The sequence below is a fragment of the Podarcis bocagei genome, assembly GCF_964188305.1.
Source record: "Podarcis bocagei genome assembly, chromosome: 17".
Taxonomy (NCBI): Eukaryota; Metazoa; Chordata; class Lepidosauria; order Squamata; family Lacertidae; genus Podarcis; species Podarcis bocagei.
Window position 1 is genome coordinate 20,075,582 of NC_138143.1, and position 22,069 is coordinate 20,097,650.

The window sequence follows — 22,069 nt, forward strand, 5'->3', positions numbered from 1 at the left end:
CATCATTATCAACAAAACTCAAACTCAAGGTGAAATAAATGTGCCTGTACACCTGAACAGGTTTTGGTACCTCTTTCAGCATTTTTATGGATGATGAATGGGAAAAAGTGATATCAGATACATCTTTTGGTTATCCCTACAAATCTGCCCACCATCTGTACAGAAAAAAACAACAACCAGAAAACTCAGCCAGCGAAATGTTTTCTGGTTTTCTTAGTGTCCTGTTTAAAAGCACTTCACTTACCGGATTAAGTTGCACATATCTGATTTTTAGAAGTCTGATTCAGAGACTAATGCATTTCCCTAACTACCTTAAACAAAAACTCTGCTTTTAATTATTTTTTCCAAGTTCATTGGCCTGGACTTTTAAACTACTGAACCTTCCAGCTGCTAATGCTGTCTATGCTCAAGGCCTTATCAGTACCTCAATAACTCCATTTGCAAGTTTGGGTGGTTCTCCACAGGACACCGGGTGACAGGTGGGCATAGCAGCGCTCCAAGTTCCGGTTGCCTCGCATGTCCTCTTCTTCTCTCCTTTGATATAGTACCCTTTAGTGCAGCTGTAAGCCACAATGGCCCCAAAACTGTAATTTGTGCCGATTGCATAACCGTTTTTAATGCCTGCTGGTTCTCCGCAGCGAACAGGAATGCACTGGATGGTCAACGGAGAAGGGCTCCATTGCCCTCCCCGAACACATTCAATCTTAGCGGACGTGTTTAAGACAAAGCCCTCTGTGCACTTGAAGCTCACAACGGACCCGGCTGCAAATTTGGCTTTGTTTGACGATTCCAAGATGCTGTAAGGCGCAGGCAGCGGTCTCTCGCAGAAGTCGGCGATACATTCCGGAACGTCTTTGTCATCCGGCGGCACCCACTTTCCCTGGGCATTGCACAGCAACTGGGCATTGCCAGCTAAACTGTACCCATCAGTGCAGTAGTAGATCGCTATGTCACCGAAGAGACGATGGCCGCTTTCTGGAGAGGCATGTTCCACAGGCGGAGGCTCATCACATGAAACGGCCACACATTGCTGGTGATTCAGGTCCCATTTGCCACTCGCCAAGCATTCCACAGTTTCCGTGCCAATTAATGTGTAGCTGTGGAATGGAAAGGAAAAGCAACATTAGACTCATAATAGAATGGACTTCTAATGTCATACAGTGGTACCTTGGTTCTTGAACGGCCTGGCTCCCGAACAAATCGGCTCCTGAATGCTGCAAACCCAGAAGTAAGTGTTCCGGTTTGTGAACATTTTTCGGTAGCCGAAAGTCCGACGCGGCTTCCGCTTGGGTGCAGGAAGCTCCTGCAGCCATTCGGAAGCCGCGCCTTGGTTTTCGAATGGTTTCGGGAGTTGAACAGACTCCCGGAATGGATTAAGTTGGAGAACCGAGGTACCACTGTAAAAGTTTTGAAATGTACTTACTTTTTTGGGGGGTGGGTTAAGTTGCCATGGGAAAGTTTTATTCTCAGAAAGAATGGGTATAAATGATTAAAATGAATTAGAATATACCTTTTCTGTAAACCATGGAAACTAGTGGAGGAGTAAATCACTGTCAAATTCCACTGATTTCAACAGGAGAGTTATTTTAAATTGACGGGCCTTAAAAGTGTTTAACTTTGGAGCCGCAGATAAAAACAAGTCACAGCTATGAAAGTGTTTTGGCATGCCCACAATTATTTCTTTCCTAGATATCTTTTCTTGGATGCAATTCACTGGCGGTGCTGGGGCTCCTCCTACTGATGGGTGCAATCTTTTGCCCCCCTATCAAGTAGTTAGCTCTAAAACAAATCATTCAGGGAGCTTTGAACAAAAGGTTCCGTTGAGCTAGCACATCTTCGAGACCAAAAGGTGGATAATCTTTTTCAAACATTCCTTTCTGGGCAAGCATCCAGGAGCCACTTGCCAGTGTTACAGGGGCAGAGGCTGAGGTGGACAGAGCAATGAATATAAATCTTCCCTTTGCACAGTAGGCAATTTTCTACACACTCTCACACTTCCCTCTCTATCCAGACAAGCATCAGACTTGAAGGACACTTCTCAGCCAGGCAAGCACATTTGGGGTGCAAAGCTTTGGAGCTGTGCGATATATTGATAAATGGCATTCAGTTCGCAATACTGGTTTCAGACAATTTGAGCTGGCAATACAGTGTGATGGCTGGGGAGCCGCAATGTATTTGCCATCGCAGTTTGCCTGCAGATCAGCAAGGGTGTAGGCAGGCAGGCAGGCAGAGCCTGAATACATTCCAGGCGAGCCTCTTCTCGGGCTTCATCTGCTTGCCTGCCTGCACCTTTGAGGAAACCCCCTACCCCCCCCCCCCGGCTTAAGCTGAACAGTTGAAAGAAGCCTTGATTCCCCCTCTGGCTCACGTGAGCCAAAGCTCATGGGGCTTTGCAGGGATAGGCGGATATACCTCTGTGATATCCCTTGGCTGCTCCTTCCTTCCCTAAGGTGGGGAGGAAGTGTCATTGAAATTCTACTCAGTATTGATCCAGAGTAGATTCCAATGTATAGTTAGCAGAGTAACAACTTAAACACGTTGCAGGATCCCCAAAAAGGAGACCAGAGGCTCTGAGACCCCACAGCTAATTCTCCCCTGGTCTCCTCCATGGCCCAAGTAGCCAGCTAGCCCTGGGGATTATCTAATGCTTATTTCCCCTAAATTGATTTTTGATTTTTATTGTTATTCATGTTTTTATACTGTATTTTATGCTGCTTTTACAATTAAGTGTTTTAAATTTGTTGTTAGCCGCCCTGAACCGGGAAGGGAGGGGTATAAATAAATTATTATTATTATTATTATTATTATTATTATTATTATTATTATTATTATTATTTTATTATATTTCATCCAGCAGAGCTTTACTGCTACTGAAGGCAAATGAGCATAATGGCCACAAATCCAATACATTCAGGATTGGCTTTGTCCATAAGAAATCCAGTCACAGCAGACTTAACTTAAACTTACAATAACTTATAATAAGTCTAAACCTTAACACTAAGCATACTATGTACAGAGCACCACACCAGAAGGAAAAGGGATAGAAAGAGAAAGTGAAATCCAGTCTCCTTCTGGCCTTACTTTTAAAGTCGGCATGACCTTGAGTGAAAGAGATAAGAGAACCAGTTTAAGTCAGCTGTACTCAGCTTCTCTGAAGGAATAACCCAAACATCATGAACCTTCTGCTTGTTTCTTTCACACACAGAAGCTTCCAGAACCCTCTTGAATTAATGAGAATAGGAAAGATCACTACGCATCAGATCAATACTTTCTGTGCTAAGAAATGCAAGGAGCTGAGATACATTCCAGAGCCAGACAACGTGATATATCAGCATATTGTGGTATTTAGCCGCTATGCATCACAATGCTGAAAACCAGGTATCTCCCAGCCCTACAAAGCACCCCATGAGGGGTGCGGCCTGCAAAGAATTCTGAGGGCCAGATAGCGAGGTCTAGAGGGCCACATTCTCTGCACTCCCTGGGCCTGAGGCTCTCCATTACTGCTATATATTACCTTTCAGTTATCTGACACAGGAGCATGGATTCTGCAATGAGATCTACAATAATCACCACACTTTAAAGACACACTGTGGCTCTGCAGATGCTGCTGGACTATAGCTTCCTGGAACACTGGCCAAGGGGATGGCTGGGGCTGTTGTGAGCTGGAGTCCAGCATCACGGGAGGGTCGCAGGTTCCCCATCTCTGCTTTGCAGTACGACAACGTTTAAGAGTTCCGATCTGATTGAGCTCCTTTACATACCCTTCCTTACACGTATAAGTGACGGTGCTTCCGAAAGTGTAGTTGTTCCCAGTAACCACGGCATCTTTTATAACAGGAGGGAGACCACAAGAAACTGTTTTGCACTCTGGAGGGAGGCTGCTCCAGCCGCCCGAATCTCCGCACACGAGTACAGAAGGTCCTTGCAGGCTACGAAACCAACGGAAATGGGGAAATCGTGAGAGGTGCGCATGAAAGCACAAGCGTCCCTTACCATGTCTTTCCTTGAACATGTTGAACTTTAATCAACCATCCATTTGAGAGCACATGGTTAAAGTAAAAGCTGTAAAGCCACCCACCCACCCACCCACCCACCGGGTATAAAGTTGCCAAATGCAAAATCCTAAAAAAAGTGACACCTTATATTTGTGCAAAAATATACCACCCAGCAGATAAGCACATACCCACAATGCATGAAGAGGAGCAGACATAACCTTTCACCCTGCAGCAGAGAAACCCAACATGCCTGGGCAAATTTGTCTTGCTGTGTTTGCTGAATTGTGGTCATGGTTTGTTTGGGTTTTTTGTGTGTGTGTGTCTGTCTGATTAAAAATATATACATAAAATCTGTTTGCTGCAATACTGTAAAGGGGGAAGGCACATATTTTACTTACATCACTTTTTTTTTTTAAAAAAAGAAAGTAAGCGAAACAGATCTTGTAATGGTGGTTGTTTGCTGCTGTGTAATACGCAGCCATTTAGAAGGATTTTTCTTTACATTTTATGAGAGTAGATGGGCAATCCAACTGCAGTGGTGCAGCAGAAACAGCCCGTAAAGAAGTTAAAGTTAAAAAAAATCTACATGAAATTCAGTTTCCAAAATCCTACATGAAGGTGGCATGGGGGCAGGGAGTAAAGAAATGTGATATACCATATTTTTTGCTCTATAAGACTCACCTTTTCCCTCCTAAAAAGTATGGGGAAATATGTGTGCGTCTTATGGAGTGAATGCAGGCTGCGTAGCTATCCCAGAAGCCAGAACAGCAAGAGGGATTGCTGCTTTCACTGCGCAGCGATCCCTCTTGCTGTTCTGGCTTCTGAGATTCAGAATATTTTTTTCCTTGTTTTCCTCCTCCAAAAACTAGGTGTGTCTTTTGGTCTGGTGCGTCTTATAGAGCGAAAAATACGGGTAGCAAATTCTGCATTCTGCAGCCACAGTCCAAATAAGTATTTTCTCCCCCCCCCCTTTTATGCTTTGTTGTTTGTAATTATATCTGTACAACGTAAACTCATAATCATCATTACCAATCCGTCAATAAAATCAATAATCACAAAAAGTATATACATTTTCCAGCAATAAATTTTCTTCCCGTCTTCTTCTGACTTCCCGTCCCTTCTATATTTGTTTCTTTTAATAAACATATTGCATGATTTTGTTTAGTTTCATAACACAGTATTTAGTGTTTCTATAACTTTTTTCCTTAATACATATTATTTATAGTGTTTACTCAAAAGCTATTACCGTATTCAGATTGCAGCAACTATTTTTTAAGTGTCTCTTGAAATGATCCCATTCTAAAACGAACTTTTGCCTGGGTTTATTTCTAATTCTTTTAGAAAGATAGGCTAACTCCGCATATTCTGTCAGCTTTAATAACCATTCTGCTCTAGTGGGGATTTTATCATTCTTCCAACACATTGCTTTGAGTTCCCACGCAGCAGTGGTGGCATATAAAAAAACTTTTCTTACATTTTTAGGAATATCTAAACCTATAATGCTGAGTAGGAATGATTCTGGTTTTCTAAGAAAGTTTACATTCAAGATTTTGTAAAGCTCAAAATAGATATTTAAGCTCAAATACAAATTTTCTGTTCTCTTCAAATTGTTAGTTTCTGTTTGCCACTGAGCAGCTGCTTAGAGTCACAAGGCTCTGTTTACATTCCAGAGACAGTCCAGGCTATTGGAAGTCTCACGGGAGACTAGAGACGGATGCGACGTTACTGGTTTCCTGTTTCCTTTGTTCCTTTGTTGCAGTTGCTCTCTGCTCTCACAGGGAGAGGATATATTTTTCTTTACTCTCTGCGTAGCTTAGTAATAAAGCATAGCATGTAGCCATAAATCTCATCACTTCTGCTGCTTTGGTCCTCTGCTGAATGGGGGAACGTGCCTTGGAGCCTTATCAAAGGCTCAGGTGGTTAAACACGTCGGGAGGAGAGCAACCGAAGGACTCGGGGGAAGAAAATGAGCTTTATCAGCTTGGCCAAGCGGAGATCCTGACACAAATCACTATAACAGCCAAGCTGCTGTCAGACACCATATTTAACTCTGAATTCTAGTGTTTCAGAGTTTTCAACAAGCTTTTTTTTTTTTAAAAAAAAGAAATATTAATTATGAAGCAATAAAATCTTTAGTGGGTGTCAAATTGTAAATATGAACCTTTTGATCATAGGATAATTTGCAGATTTTGCCTAATGATGCTTTTTAAACATGCTTGCTTAAAGACTGGTGCTCAGAAGAATGAGCTGGGTGTTAGGAAGATGACTAATCCTACATGACTTTTCCATGAGCATCACCAATTTACATGAGCAGATATTAGAAGATTAAAGAAAAAGCCAGATGAATCATTTTGCATATGCTCCATTCAAAGCACTCCTCCTTCATTTCTACATTTTTTTAAAAAAATTAAAAATGCACATAAAATGCTAAGTGCATCTTGGTTTCTTGATTACCTGTAACCTGTGTCGCAGGTGTACGATACATTAGAAAGGTATGTCACGCCACTCATTAGATATTTTCCATTGCTTATTTCCTTTGGGAGGGGACACTTCACTAATTCACAAAATACGGAAGAACGATTCCATGTGCCACTTGCAAGGCACACCGATTCCTCATTGCCTACTAGACTGTATCCTTTATTGCACCTGTATTGAGACAAGAAAGCAGGTTAAAAATAGGTAAAAGAGCATTGTACTTTCCTTGCATCTCTGTTAGCTCCAACGGTCTTAGTCCCTCCCCCCCACTGAAAAACTATGGGTAGAATCAAATGGTCTCATAGCATTCGGCAGATGCTCAATATGTTCAATTCGTGCTGCACTGTGGTCACAACTACTGCTCAAAGGATGCTCTCACTGGTGGAAGAGTGGAGGAGCCAACTTTTGCCAATTTCCCTGGCAGTCGCTTGCATTCTTCAGAAATCTGCTCCATAGGATTGGGGCAACCTTCAGAAAAGTATGGGTTGTGTTCTGGGGATGGACGGACAGCAAATTGAAAAACATCACATCCGCCAGTGAGATCCTTGGATCAAAAGCCTTCCACGGATAGAAGGAGTTCTTCTTTTGGGGAGAGTGAATACTGTGTCGAGTTCAGTGGTCTGTAACTAAGGTAAAAAGGTAAAAGACCCTATGACAGTTGAGTCCAGTCAAAGGCGACTATGGGGTTGTGGCACTCATCTCGCTTTCAGGCCGAGGGAGCCGGCGTTTGTCCACAGACAGCTTTCCAGGTCATGTGGCCAGCACGACTAAACTGCTAAGATTCAAACCGCCGACCTTCTGATCGGCAAGCCCAAGAGGCTCAGTGGTTTAGACCACAGTGCCACCCGCATCCCTGGTCTGTAGCTACTCTTTATGGATTAAGTTGAGGACCACAGGACTTTCCTCCTTCCCCAGACTTCCGAGGGGTTGCAGAGCAAACAAAGACATTACATATTTCCATTGGCTAGTGATGAAATAAAATTAGATTTCTTGTAGCACTCTTGTCGTTATCCTTAGCTGTCTGTTTAGAACCTTAAGTGAGAAGCAGGCTGGGCAGATATTATAGTATGGAACTGTAGATAAAATTCATAGAAAAACTGAAAATATTATCAATATTTAACTAATTACCACCATACCTTAATATTTCAAATTGCCTATGTTAGACTTCATCTCATTATTTAACACTTGCAAATGTTTAATCAAAGTCCGTCAATATTTCTAATATAAGGAAAATAAGAAAGAGAGGTTTTATAATTATGCAGAAAATGTACTTATTTAATGAACCAGAAAAGGAAATGGAGGGAAGTCAGGAGGTTAAAGAGAACTTCCAAAATATGTCTATATATACTGAAAATGTGTCATGATTAAGGTTTATTTATATTCTCATTTTTTGTTTTCTTTTCCTTTTCTTTCTTTCCAGATTTGTATTATCTCTATGGAGAATCCTTGGTGAAGTTAAAATTGTAAAATTAATAAAAATAATTTAATAAAAAAGAAAAGAAGGAAAAGGAAAGAAAAAAATGAAAATAAAGTACAGTCGTACCTCGAATCCCGAAAGCCTTGGGAGTTGGACGTTCTGTCTCCCGATTGATCGAAAACCAGAATTGAGTGTTCGGTTTTCAAACATTCTTTTGGAAGTCAAATGTCCGGCGCAACTTCCGCTGCTTCCTGCAGCCAATCAGAAGCCACGCTTTGGTTTCCGAACGTTTCAGAAGTTGAACGGACTTCCAGAACGGATTCTGTTCATCTTCTGAGGTACAACTGTATTTGATTCCTAGCTGTAGCTTTTGCTGCCAAACCATTTATCGTACATAGTGCATACAACTGAAGATATAATGTATGCATTGCATAATCATATGTAGGGCATATAATTTAAAACATGATCGCAATATTCTGCATCTTTTTTGTGTCAACAAATCTTTTATTATAAGAAGCAATAAAATGCAACATATTTTTATTTCAGTGGTGCCTGTCGTTTATTAATAGTTTCAAGGTAGAGAACATGGAAGTTTTAAATATGTCATACTTATTGATAACTATATGCATGGAGTCACTGAGTAGTCATTTACCAAACCTCAATGGACCCTATATGAACAGTATAATATATAATTTAATACTAATAATAATAATTCAACAAAGTCCTCTCAAACACAGAACTTATGAAATAAGTTACTACACATTTAGGACCAGATTTATTTGATGTGCAATCCTCCTACCTGTAGATTATTTTGCTACCATATGTAAAATTTGAGCCATCGACTGCACCATTTTCTGGAACAACGGGGATACCACAGGAAACAGCTTTTAAAAAATCAAATAAAAAACACACATTCTTATTAACATAATTTAACTCAGTTGGGCTTACTAATGAGTAGCGATTTGTAGAATTGTATTGTTAGTTGTGTGAAAATGGGCTAGTTCAGATCAAAATCTAGTAAGCCTCTCTTTTTCTTTCTTCTGGGATACTATGAGCTCTCACACAGGGGCACAGAGGTTCAGCAACGAACAGAAAGCCTTGGGTGATGGGCGGCGATACAGAATAAATAAATAATCCAGATCACTTCTGGATCCTGTCACTAAGCTCTGCAAAGAAGTTGCAAAAGAGATATTTACTGTACCTCATGGCCTCTCAGGTCACATATACAATTCAAACTGTTATTAAACACACACAAAAGAATCCTAGGAATTGTAGCTTGAGGAATGTGGTGAGAATTCGCTGGTCACAGAACCATGGGTTCCCAGGATTCCTTTGTGAGAGGGAACGACTCTTCAGTCTGCTTAAGTCTGTGCCTCTGTGCTATTTTTCTAGGAAAAGAGGTCCCAGAACTCACCATGAACACCTCCCTTGTTCTCTTATAATGGCAATGGTGACACTTGAGAGGTGCTGGAACTGAGTTCTGGCTGGGGAAAAAGCCCTGGATGTGGCTGTGTTCTTAATACTTTATATATGCATTTACTTAGTATATATTTAACTGGCCCTTCATCCTGAGATTTCAAGGCAGATTACAGATCAATTAAAATACCAGCATCCTAAGAAACTGACAGAGCAGATAAAACATACCTAAAATCAACGGTAGCTCAAGCACAATGTATCTTATTGGAGGAAACCCAACTCAACTCTTTACAACAGCAGAAACTAATGCTAGAAACTTGAGGAAGCCCAGGCCAACAGCGAGATCTTAACCTGGCGCCAAAATGGCAGCAGGACTGCAGCCCGGCGTACTATATGGAACAGGGCAAACCATAACGGATTGCTATATGAATATCATCTCATGAGAGAACTCCTTCATCATAGTTACATCCTCAAGTGAGCAGCCCATACCAACTTATGTGGAAGGAGGTTTATGAACTGTCGAGTACATTCGTACCTTGGAAGTCGAAAGGAATCCATTCCGGAAGTCCGTTCGACTTCCAAAACGTTTGAAAACCAAAGTGAGGCTTCTGATTGGCTGCAGGAAGCTCCTGCAACCAATCGGAAGCACCGCCGGACGTTCGGCTTCCAAAAATAGTTCGCAAACCGGAACAGTCACTTCCGGGAGTGTTTGGGAGACGAAATCTTTGAGAACTAAGCTGTTCAGTAAGCAAGGTACGACTGTAATAACCACTGGAGAACTTTTCAGAGCAAACCACTTTATGCAAAGCACTCAGAGACTATCTTTTTGATCAAACAGTATATTAACTTTGCTCAATAAAAATGAAGGGGAAATGTGTGTGCGTCCTATGGAGCGAATGCAGGCTCCTTGGCTTCGTGGCAAAGTGCTTGACCTAGAAGCCGGAGGAGGAACAGAAGGGTCTCCTTCTGTTCCTTCTCCAGCTTCGCTGAAGGGCGCTGTGCCTTCTCCCTCTCTGTGCAGCGCCTCACCTGTGAAGGAGAGGCGCTGCGCAGAGAGAGAGAGAACTGTGCAGTGCCCCTTCAGCGACGCGTCTGTCCTGGAAGCCGGAGGAGGAACAGAAGGGTCTCCTTCTGTTCCTTCTCCAGCTTCGCTGAAGGGCGCTGTGCCTTCTCCCTCTCTGTGCAGCGCCTCTCCTGTGAAGGAGAGGCGCTGCGCAGAGAGAGAGAGAACTGCTCAGTGCCCCTTCAGCGACGCGTCTGTCCTGGAAGCCAGAGGAGGAACAGAAGGGTCTCCTTCTGTTCCTTCTCCAGCTTCGCTGAAGGGGCAGTGCCCCTTCAGCGACGCGCCTGTCCTGGCTTCTGCCTTAGCCCTGCACAGCCTCTTCGGGCAGGGGGAGCCTTCATCCTGCTGCCCTGAAGAGGCTTGGTGCGGTTATCCCAGAAGCCAGAACAGCCACACGGTATCCCAGAAACCAGATCCCTCTTGCTGTTCTGGCTTCTGGGATTCAGAAGAATTTTTTCTTGTTTTCCTCTTCCCAAAACTAGGTGCGCCCTATGGTCCGGTGCGCCCTATGGAGCAAAAAATATGGTAGCCAATTCCAGCCAACTAGGCATTCAAGTGCCTAACATTTCCTTTTAAAGTTTCGTGGTTCTATCCGTACTATCACAATAAGAATGCAGAATATACCTTCGCAGTGCGGTATCTGGTGGCTCCATTCCCCGGACTCTAAACATGTAACTTTGTTCATTCCCTTGAGCTGGTAGCCCGTGTCACACGAGAAACTGATTTCGCTACCAACACTGTAGCTGTCACCATGCGAATGGCCGTGTTCAGGGTCTCCCGGGTGTCTGCACCTCACTGGTTCTTTGGAATCAGATACAAGGTAAAACAGAGCTTACTGACATCAGGTGTGGCTCATGTGCTCAAAAATGAAAAATAATCATGCAACTTTTCAGCAGGTGACTTGGGAGGGGGAAAGAAGGCCCAATGCACAAGATTACGGGGATATACAAATAGAGCACTTCAAAAACACTTCAATGAACATTTCCAACCACATTTATTTTCTTTGCAGAGACTTCACCAATACTAGATAGGTAGCCGTGTTGGTCTGTCATAGTCAAAATAAAAAAATTCCTTCCAGTAGCACCTTAAAGACCAACTAAGTTAGTTCTTGGTATGAGCTTTCGTGTGCATGCACACGAAAGTGTATCTGAAGTGTATCTGAAGAAGTGTGCATGCACACGAAAGCTCATACCAAGAACTAACTTAGTTGGTCTTTAAGGTGCTACTGGAAGGAATTTTTTTATTTTCACCAATACTGCAATTGGGCCACCTCTTCCACTGAGAGGAATCTGCTTCCTTTCCAAGTGCAATAATATTTCATATATTGTTTCATTTCCTTACACAGAGTGCAATATTGTCTAGTGTGCAATGTGCTGAAATGTGAATCTAGAAGCAAAACGTCGAGTCACAGGTCAACACTTTATGGCCATTAGGTCATGACTATAACTTGCGATCTACTTTTGCAACACAGTTGGGAGTTGAATGTTCCGGCTCCCAGATGATCGAAAACCGGAAGTGAGTGTTCCAGTTTTCGAACGATCTTTGGGAAGCCAAACACCCAACAGGGCTTTTGCGGCTTCCAATTGGCTGCAGCCAATGAGAAGCCACGCTTTGGTTTTCGAACGTTTCAGAAGTCGAACGGACTTCCGGAATGGAATCCGTTCGACTTCCGAGGTATGGCTGTATTTGATTATGTTCTTTGGAATTCCTAGCTGTAGCTTTAGCTGCCAAACCAAATTTTGCAGCTTCTGCTTGTAAAAAAAGTCTGTTTGCCCTCCTTGGGTGGGTGGCTTCGCAAACGGGACCCTGGACTCCCCTGTGAACCGGCCTCTTGCAGGCTGGATTGTCCTACTACACATTTTTTAAAGCAGTATGTGCTTCCTGGGAGAAAATGTCTCATGTCCTAGGTTTCAATTCAAATTCATACGAGTTTCGCCATTGGATTTGCGAAGCAGGTATCTTGGGATCTCAGCGATGGATTTTGATAAGAAGCGAACTACAGCAAAAATATAATTCTGCAATGTTTACGGAATACAGACTGGGCAAGTCTCTCCTTTCAGAACCCGCTACTTAACTCTCTTTCCCCTGTACCTGCACATTTCTTGCCATCTCCAGTGTAAGGGTGAATGCAGGCACATAAGTAGGAACCATTTGTGTTACGGCAGGAGGCATGCGGGTCACAGTCTGAGCCAACAGCACATTCATCAACATCTACAAAACAGAAAGTGGGATTCCTATGAATGAAATGCCTTTGGCGTCTTTCAGCTTTCATGCCCTAAGCTGTTTCTGCTTGTGATGTTTCTTGGCCATCCAAAGACAACCTGAAGGTCTCTTGATCTTTTCCCATTCTCATTTGCTGCCACTTATGCCCGGGATTTCCTTCCCAGGACACCAAAAGTGGTGAAAGTTCCCTCTCCAAACCCCAACCCTTCCCTGCAACTCATCTCCACCTGAAATGACTGCATTTGCTCTTATTTCTCCTTTGTTATCTTAACCTCTCCCTCCAGTGTGGTGTAGTGGTTAAGAGCGGTGGACTCGTAATCTGGGGAACTGGGTTCGATTCCCCGCTCCTCCACATGCAGCTGCTGGGTGACCTTGGGCCAGTCACACTTCTCTGAAGTCTCTCAGCCTCACTCACCTCACAGAGTGTTTGTTGTGGGGGAGGAAGGAAAAGGAGATTGTTAGCCGCTTTGAGACTCCTTAAGGGGAGTGAAAGGCGGGATATCAAGTCCAAACTCTTCTTACCCTCCCCTGTGTTGTTTTTTTCCTTTCCTACCACCAACCTGTCGGGACACGGGTGGCGCTGTGGGTTAAACCACAGAGCCTAGGACTTGCCGATCAGAAGGTTGGCAGTTCGAATCCCCGCAACGGGGTGAGCTCCCATTGCTCGGGCCCTGCTCCTGCCAACCTAGCAGTTCGGAAGCACTTCAAAATGAAAGTAGATAAATAGGTACCGCTCCGGCGGGAAGGTAAACGGTGTTTCCGTGTACTGCTCTGGTTCGCCGGAAGCAGCTTAGTCCTGCTGGCCACATGACCCGGAAGCTGTACGCCGGCTCCCTCGGCCAATAAAACGAGATGAATGCTGCAACCCCAGAGTCGGTGACAACTGGACCTAATGGTCAGAGGTCCCTTTACCTTTACCACCAACCTTGATTTAAATTTAGATTGCAAAGGATTTTTGACCTACCTGTGTTACTATCCCAAACATCCTACTCACCAATGGTGCTAGATTAATTAAGGTAAAAAGATAATGGACCCCTGGATGATTAAGTTTAGTCAAAGGCGACTATGGGGTTGCGGTGCTCATCTCACTTTCAGGCCGAGGGAGCCGGCATTTGTCCGGAGACAGCTTTCAGGGGTATTTGGCCAGCATGACTAAAACCACTTCTGGTGCAACGGGACACTGTGACGGAAACCAGAGTGCACGGAACGCAATTTACCTTCCTACCACAGAGGTACCTATTTATCTACTTGCGCTGGTGTGCCTTCGAACTGCTAGGTTGGCCTGAGCTGGGACAGAGCAACGGGAGCTCACTCCGTCGCGGGGATTCGAACCGCCGACCTTCCGATTGGCAAGCCCAAGAGGCTCACTGGTTTAGACCACAGCACCACCCGCTCCCCTTACTAGATTAATAATATAGTCATACTACTAATACCCTTGGAGGTGCTACTGTCTCAGGGACTCTCAGTCTTTGGTGCTTTATACCAAGATAGCAACTTACATACCCCCAAGAACTATTAAAAACAATGCATGAAAGAATGTACACATTCTCTATTTCCCTTCCTTTCATAGACTGCTGCTCGATAAAGACATAACAAAACTTATCAGAAACAACTGCCGTACGATGACAAAAAATGCAAACATGTACTCTTGCTATTGTAAGCAATGCCTTCAAAACTATGTAAGCTCAACGATACATTTAAACATCTTTTGCAGGGGAAGCCTGGTGGGCCACAAATATCCTGCACCTAAAATCCAAAGACCCGCATCTAAAACTGGGTGTCCCTGAAGGGGCTTGGGTCTTAAATATCTTGGAACAGCAGTTCTTTGTGCTGCAAAGCAGATTGCTTTTGAAACAGAGAGGGTTTTCAAAAATCTCACTGGTGGATGCAAGGTCTCAGAATTGCCTAGAGTAGGTTTTGGGGATCTGGCCAACAGCCGTATTCAGCCAGATTGGAGTCTGTAGGGTGTGCAAGTTTGGGGATGGTCCGATGTGGACAGCCAATGGCGACTACCACCTGATCAACCTGAATCCATGCCAGTGAGACTGAATGTGCTGCCTTCAGCAATACTACAGGGGAGATTGCAGAAAATACCATTCACAGAGAGACTATGCCCCTGAGGACAGAGTCATATAGAATCAGTTGTGCATGCCTCTTGTGTCAGAGAATTTCATCTAAATCCATTAGTCAGCTGGTTGTTAGCAGGGTGTAGCATTCAGATGAATGCAAGTTACCCTTCCTAATGTTTCCCCAGGATGGGGATCACAACGAAGATTTGTGAATGTTATACAACAGCATTTTATTTGTTAGATCAGGTTTAAGGTGCTGGTTTTGACCTTTAAAGCCCTATGCAGCCTAGGACCCATGTACCTACGGGACTGCCTCTCCTGGTATGCCCCGTGGAGGACCTTAAGGTCCACAAATGACAACATTTTGGAGGTCCCAAGTCGCAAGATTGGTCTCAACTGGGGCCAGGGCCTTTTCAGTACTTGGTGGAACGCTCTGTCACAAGAGACCAGAGTCCTGCGGGACTTGACATCTTTTCACAGGGCCTGCAAGACAGAGCTGTTCTGCCTGGCCTTTGGTTTGGACTCAGTCTGACCCTTATGTCCCCCCCTCTTATGGTTTTGATCTATGGGCTACTTTTGAAATGAGGCTGCATTTTAAATTGCATTTTAACCTGTGTTTTAAATTGGTTCCCCCCCCATTATGTTATTACTGTAATTTTACTGGTGATAGCTGCCCTGGGGAAGGCTGGGTATGAATAAAATTTATTATTATTATTATTATGATAGATGCAGAGTCTACCAGGTGATTTCACTGTACTGAGCCTTTCAGAATTTTGTCTATATACCAGTAAAGGTTTGAGGTTTAGACCGAGATTCAGCCAGTAGGAGAATGCAGGCAGAGATGAGCAGGAGTCTTAGGACTCTTGTGTTGACAATACGGTCAAACGTGCTCATGATCTCACCGAGGCAAGATGGTGAAATGGCGCTCCAGATCCCGCTGTCTTTACAGAACGTCCTTGAGTCTCCTAATAAGTAATAGCCGCTGTTGCATTGATACGTGATGGTGGTTCCAGCAAAGAAGTCCTCGGCAGAGTAAAATCCGTTTTCTAAAGGAGGAGGCACTCCACAGCTAATCCCTGCAGCCGGACGATATATGCACAAAAGTATTAAGAGGTTAGACGTGCTCATTTTCATCTCTTCTTGATCAAAGCGGATTGACGTAAAAGCTAAACAAGCTATAGCTCAGGGCCCCACTCTCTTGGGCCCCCCAAAAAAATTTAAAGGAAAAAAACCTGTGGATGTACATTTCCAAAATATAAGATAAGAAAACAAATAAAATAAAACCTCCATACAGCAACAGTGTTTTGTGTTGTGTAGGCTCCTATGATGTAAGTCATGGGCCCCGCCTGCTAGCCTGCTCCCTAAAATATCACTGGTTTACTCATTTCTATATATGACTTTAGATACCTATTAGGTCCAAAAATTACCATAGAGCATATATTCAACACAAAAAACAGTGACAATTTGTTGTTGAAAAAGGACAGCTGGACATATAAAGGGCCCCATTACCTTAAGTAGCTTAGGGCCTCATCAAACCTAAATCCACATTTTATGACAGCAGCACAAGAAGGGGCCTTCTGGAAATCACGAAGTGGCTTCCTTGGCAGTGATTGTTTTGTTTTGTTTTAGTTTAGGATCTTCGATCTAATACTGCAGTATATCCTAAAGTTAGGAGCATCTTAAGGGTATCCACTTACTTTCACAGCGTGGGAGAGGTTGTGCCCATTGCCCTAAATTGAGACAGTGCTGGACGGAATTCCCTTCTATGTGGAAACCTGGGTCGCAAAAGAGGGAGACTTTTGACCCCGGCTTTGAATCCGTTGATGAAGTTCTCAGGTGAGGTATGGAACCTTCTAAAGGCGGGCAGTCTGAGAACAAAGGAAAACGCACAGACAAAACAGCTAAAGCACCTTAAAACAAGAGCTCCTGTAATCCCACATGGTTGTGTAACATAAATGAAATGAACATCTCCATTTAGTTGTTGAAGTTTGCCACACTGCTGCCAGATAATCAGCTGGAAGCATGAGAGTTGCAGATTTCTTCACACTTTCGATTCCCAAAATTTTACTAGTCTTCCATGCTATGCAAGGAGGTTTGGAAGACATATATACATGCTTCCAATGCTTGCTTTTAGAAAAACATAAGAGTATTATCTGTTTCAACATCCAAGGTTAAAACCATTTTCACAAGTGAAAAAACAAACAAACAGCAAAACAGAACGGGGAGCCAAAATAAGATCAAAATTTCTGTTCCAATGAATGACTGGAAATCTCTCCCAATTGACCCAATCCTAAACTTTACTCTTTCAACATCTCAATCCAGGAAACCATAAATATTTCGCTCGAGGTCCCAAGGAACATTTATTACACAACACTGGAATCCGAAGAATGAAGACGGAATGTTCCAGTCATTAAATGAGCAAGTGTATCTGTGAAAGGCTAGTAGGCCATGGGGATAATAATATCATAGGTTTTGTGCCACTTAAGGAGCACCAGTATACCAGCGATTTATTTATTTTTTGATTTGTCTGCTTTCAGGGACTTATTTCTGTACTGAAACCAGCTTTGCAGGTGCTGCCAGATGCTCTTTCTAAAAGCCCAACGATTCGCTGGTTGTCAAGTCACAGCAACATACGAAAAGCCTATCTGACAGTCACATAGTTTGTGTAGCTAGTGTCAGGGAGATAAAGCTCTGGCCCACTGGGCTGAAAAGGTTTCCCACTCCTACCTTCGGGCAAATGTGTAAGACCTCGGAGTCCTCCCCTCAGTCCTTCTGCTCCTCCAAACAAATTACAAAGCAAGCTATGTATGACACACTAAGCTGGAATCTACACGCATATAGAAACCATTCTGAAAATGCTTTTTTTAAAAGCGTTTTTAAAAAATACATTGAATTTTCCATAAGGCTCACCATCACCAGCTAGTGTCACATTGTATATTGCACTTAAAACACACGTAAAACATTTCATTTGCAGCTGTATAGCTGAGTCCTCAGTCAAACAATGGCTTAATTGACAGCAGCACAGCAGCAACACGACTGGAGGAGCAGGACCCAACACATTGTCGCTAAGTCCTAGTTTGGCTGGGCATGCAATGAGGCACCTCTGACTAGCTTCCAGGGTGCACCAGGATTTCCTGAGCAAAGTTTAAAAACCATGGCATTATATTACAAAAACACTTTTAGGAGGTAGAGCTCTAACCAGCACAGAATACGCTCTTGGAATCTATCTTCACTCTTCCAACAACCCCAGGAAGGAAATCTGGCCAGGCCAACACATTGCCCTTTTGGAGTTCTTCTGGACAAGAAGTAGCCAAGGAATTCACCTGATAGTTCAAGAGAAAAGGAACAGATACAAGCTTGTCAATTAGTTGATTCATCCTCTTCCTTCTCACCGCAACGATCAGCGAATGATCAAACTGAACAAACCCATGTCTACTGTATCTGAATGCAAGACCTTCCTTTGAGAAATACTGGGGGTGTTGGACACACAGTGTTGTGCAGAAATGGTTAGCAGAATATCTGTTCTTCACTTATTTCCTGAAACATGGATCAGGCAGGAAAAAAGACAGTCTAGAACAGGGGTAGGCCAACTAAGGCCCGGGGGCCAGATGTGGCCCAATCGCCTTCTCAATCCGGCCCACGGACGGTCCGGGAATCAGCGTGTTTTTACATGAGTAGAATGTGTCCTTTCATTTAAAATGCATCTCTGGGTTATTTGTGGGGCCTGCTTGGTGTTTTTACATGAGTAGAATGTATGCTTTCACAGTGGTACCTCAGGTTAGATACGCTTCGGGTTACATACGCTTCAGGTTACAGACTCCGCTAACCCAGAAATAGTGCTTCAGGTTAAGAACTTTGCTTCAGGATGGGAACAGAAATCATGCTCCGGCAGCACGGCAGCAGCAGGAGGCCCCATTAGCTAAAGTGGTGCTTCAGGTTAAGAACAGTTTCAGCTTAAGTATGGACCTCCGGAACGAATTAAGTACTTAACCTGAGGTGCCACTGTATTTAAAATGCATCTCTAGGTTATTTGTGGGGCATAGGAATTCGTTCATATTTTTTCCCCAAAAATATAGTCCGGCCCACCAGATGGTCTGAGGGATGGTGGACTGGCCCACTTCTGAAAAAGGATGCTGACCCCTGCTCTTGAATATTGACACCCATTTCAGAAAAACAGAGTGTTTTCACGAGAAAACAGAGATCTTGGAAGTCATTAAAACTGTTACATAACAACCCCAACACTCTAACTAACTCTACAACATACGGCAACTAATTGCTTTCAACTAAAAACCTGTTTAAAGTGATGTATGACCCGATACATAAACAAAGAACTTCCACGCTTTCCCCCGGCGGTAGCTGTGGCTGTAAGGTAAGCTCTGAAAATGGTCCGCTACTCACTTGATCTGAAGAACCCCACAAAATCATGCACAAAATCCAACCTTTGTGTTCACTTTAAGAACACACATTCTTAAAATGTGTGTGCTCAAGGGTCTGGATGTAGACTCTCTGGTAATTGAGCACATTCAGGTTAACAAAGCTCCCAAAATGCGCAGGTGGACCTACAGGGCTCCTGGTCGCATTAACCCCTACATGAGTTCTCCTTGCCACATTGAGATGATCCTCACAGAGAAGGAGCAAATTGTCCCTAAGCCAGAAGAGGAAGTTGCTCAAAAGAAGAAGATATCTCAAAAGAAATTGAAGAAGCAGAAACTGATGGCTCGGGAATAAACATCTATTCAGTTCACAAATAAAAAACAAAATTGTAAGTTAAAAAAAACACCCCCCCCCAAAAGAACTTCCACCCACTCTCATAGATGTTGGTCATTTGAAGAAGGACTGGTTAGCTTCCCTCCATCCTGTAAGTGGTAGCCATGTTAGTCTGCTACAACAAACAAAACAAAACAAAACAAAACAAAACAAAACAAAACAAAAACACACCAGAGTTTTGCAGTGCTACAGGCTATAGTTTATGAGGTGTGCCTGCTTCCACTGATAGATCAAGCACAGTTTAGGGTTTGGATGACACACTAAGTTGTGGTTCATAAAAATGCCACAGGAGGATGTGTGAGCCTGGGGGAAGCTAGGCTCATTCTTGTCTGAACACAGCCACTACCTTCCCGTTTCATTACTGCCAACATGGTTTTATTTTTCACGGATATAAACAATTCTGAGCAGCTGATGAGAGAAAGAGCAAAGGATCAGGCCCAGAATGTGGGAAATTGCTTAATATATTTCCATTTGCCAGACAGTGCTCTCCTGAGCTTCAAAGAAACCAAATGAAATGTTACATATGTACCTGTTCTGGGGACAGAACATAACCCCAAATGTTGAGCTGGCTAATTGAGCCGACAAAAGACTCTGCTGGATTAAATCCTTCTCCTCTTTGGTCCTGCTCCTGTCCAAGAACTAACGCACCCCCACCTATTCACAAAAGAAAAACAGAACAAGAATATAACTGAATTGGGTCCCACCTTCTGTGCTGTAATTGAAAAGAGTAAAAACCCCTCTCAATCAATATGCATCATTGTTAAGTATTATAATCAAATAAATATGGAAAGGTCCATACCAGGGATTTCTGATCCTACAGATAAACCACTGCCTCCATCGGATAATTTCCCATCAATATACACTCTCCAAGCTCCATCAAGGCTTGACCAGGTCACAGCAATGTGATGCCAATTACCATCGTTCACAGAAGGGCAGTCTGTAATACTCTCCTTCCCATTCACATAAAGAACCCACCTAATTAAGAGAGAGAACGAAGAAAATGATTCATCTTTGCCCAGGGATAAGGAAAAAAATTGATTTAAAGCTGAACCTTCAAAATGTGTGCTTTCTGAAATAATTTGGAAAATGAAAAACAGCCATCCTTTGAAATGCACACCTCTCTGAATTTTCCAGTGCAGTTGTCCAGCCAAGTAATGTGTATTTTTTAAAAGCGTATATTAGGGAAAAGCATGTATACAAAAATGCTTTGTTTTAGGGGAAACTGCTTCACTAGAGAGCCTGATTACCTGAGAAATTTTCAAGGTTGTGTGTGCAGCAAATTACAGCTCTGCCCATGGAGAATTACGTGGTCCCCAAGAGTACTGAAATTCATCTAGAGGGTAACACAGTACTGTTTTCTACTTCACACCTACCCGTTGTAATCTGTAAGCAGAAAGGCATTGTCACTTCCATTTTCCACCGCGTACGAGATGGGAGTACCATAATTAGTAGTATCTGCCGATTTCATCCAGAACGCACAAGTGATTTCACTGAGCGAGGGGAGGACGCTGTCAAGCATAACATAGCCATAGATCCCAGACACGTCAAAATCCAGATTAAATCTGGAAGACTGTTCTGCAACAAACGGGAAAGGGGGAGGGGGGAGTTTCACTTTTTCAATGGCTTGCTAAGAAACATGCTTGCCTTCAAAATGAACAATTTCATTTGCTTTTCCACTTATGCTTCCCACATTAGTGATCTACGGAAGTTGATCCTGAGACAATCCTAAAATGCCTGGTTTCTGTAAGAAGCACCAGCCTCCAAACATATAGCCACAAATCTAACATTCTCCTTTTTAAGGGACTGCGAGCCTGCAGAAAACATGTCACTTTCTTGTTTTCAGATGGGATTGACTGTAACGATCTGCTTTGAAGTTGGATCTTGCAATGCCATCCCAAGATCCTTCACCTCTTGCCTACAGATGTACCATCTGTTGCATCAAAGACAAACTAAGATCTATGGATGAAGGGTGTGATAGAAATTTAATAAATAATAATAATAATAGCAACTACATCTTGGATTGCCATCAGGACTGAAGCATGCGGTCAGGGGAAGTTTTAAGCGTTCCTTCTCCACCTGCCATCACCTGCCACCTGTTCCTCCCATAATTAATATTTTTAAAAAGGTTCCCAGTGTTTCATGGTAGCAGATCAAAGCTTACTCTTATCGCGCGATGTGTTACACTGACCGGCAGAGGAAATGGAATAACATGCAGATTTGCAAAGCTTTGGCAAGGGGAAATGCTCATAATTTGTTAGGGATCAAAAAGAATTAATGGCAGGGCTGCCTTTTTTACAAAGTGCAGGTATAGCATTATTTATTGCAAGACGAAAGCTACAGTATCATATATGTGTGCCACAGCACACCAACATAATATAAAGCAGAGTAGGAATAAAATCTTTTCCATGGTAGCAAGGACTGAATGCACTGCACTGTCCAAAATCTGCTCTGAAGCATTGCAGGGAACCATTGGCGATTCTGTTACTTGGGCAGAATTTGTTCTGCTTATTCAGTAGCTTCTTGCATTTGGAGGAAATCCAGTGGTAACACTGGCGTTCTGTACTGTTATAAGAAATGAAATTGCCACTTGAGCAGAGACAAAAACTCTATATGCCGGTTTTCTATTTGCAAAGGTTTCCTTTTT

The 22,069-nt window shown here is 43.1% G+C and overlaps 1 protein-coding gene across 1 annotated transcript in view; it reads right to left on the reverse strand.

Moving 5' to 3' along the window:
* SVEP1 (sushi, von Willebrand factor type A, EGF and pentraxin domain containing 1) overlaps window positions 1-22,069 on the reverse strand; it is a 128,769-nt gene that overhangs the window by 34,656 nt on the left and 72,044 nt on the right. The window contains exons 25-36 of the mRNA XM_081175963.1: window positions 20,799-21,000; window positions 20,225-20,400; window positions 19,955-20,079; window positions 17,858-17,981; window positions 16,356-16,526; window positions 15,561-15,734; window positions 12,458-12,577; window positions 10,991-11,167; window positions 8,687-8,771; window positions 6,450-6,641; window positions 3,762-3,929; window positions 425-1,097 (exon numbers count right to left, since the gene is read on the reverse strand). Coding sequence (XP_081032089.1) covers window positions 425-1,097; window positions 3,762-3,929; window positions 6,450-6,641; window positions 8,687-8,771; window positions 10,991-11,167; window positions 12,458-12,577; window positions 15,561-15,734; window positions 16,356-16,526; window positions 17,858-17,981; window positions 19,955-20,079; window positions 20,225-20,400; window positions 20,799-21,000 — 2,387 coding nt within the window. The remainder of the gene's footprint in view (window positions 1-424; window positions 1,098-3,761; window positions 3,930-6,449; window positions 6,642-8,686; window positions 8,772-10,990; window positions 11,168-12,457; window positions 12,578-15,560; window positions 15,735-16,355; window positions 16,527-17,857; window positions 17,982-19,954; window positions 20,080-20,224; window positions 20,401-20,798; window positions 21,001-22,069) is intronic.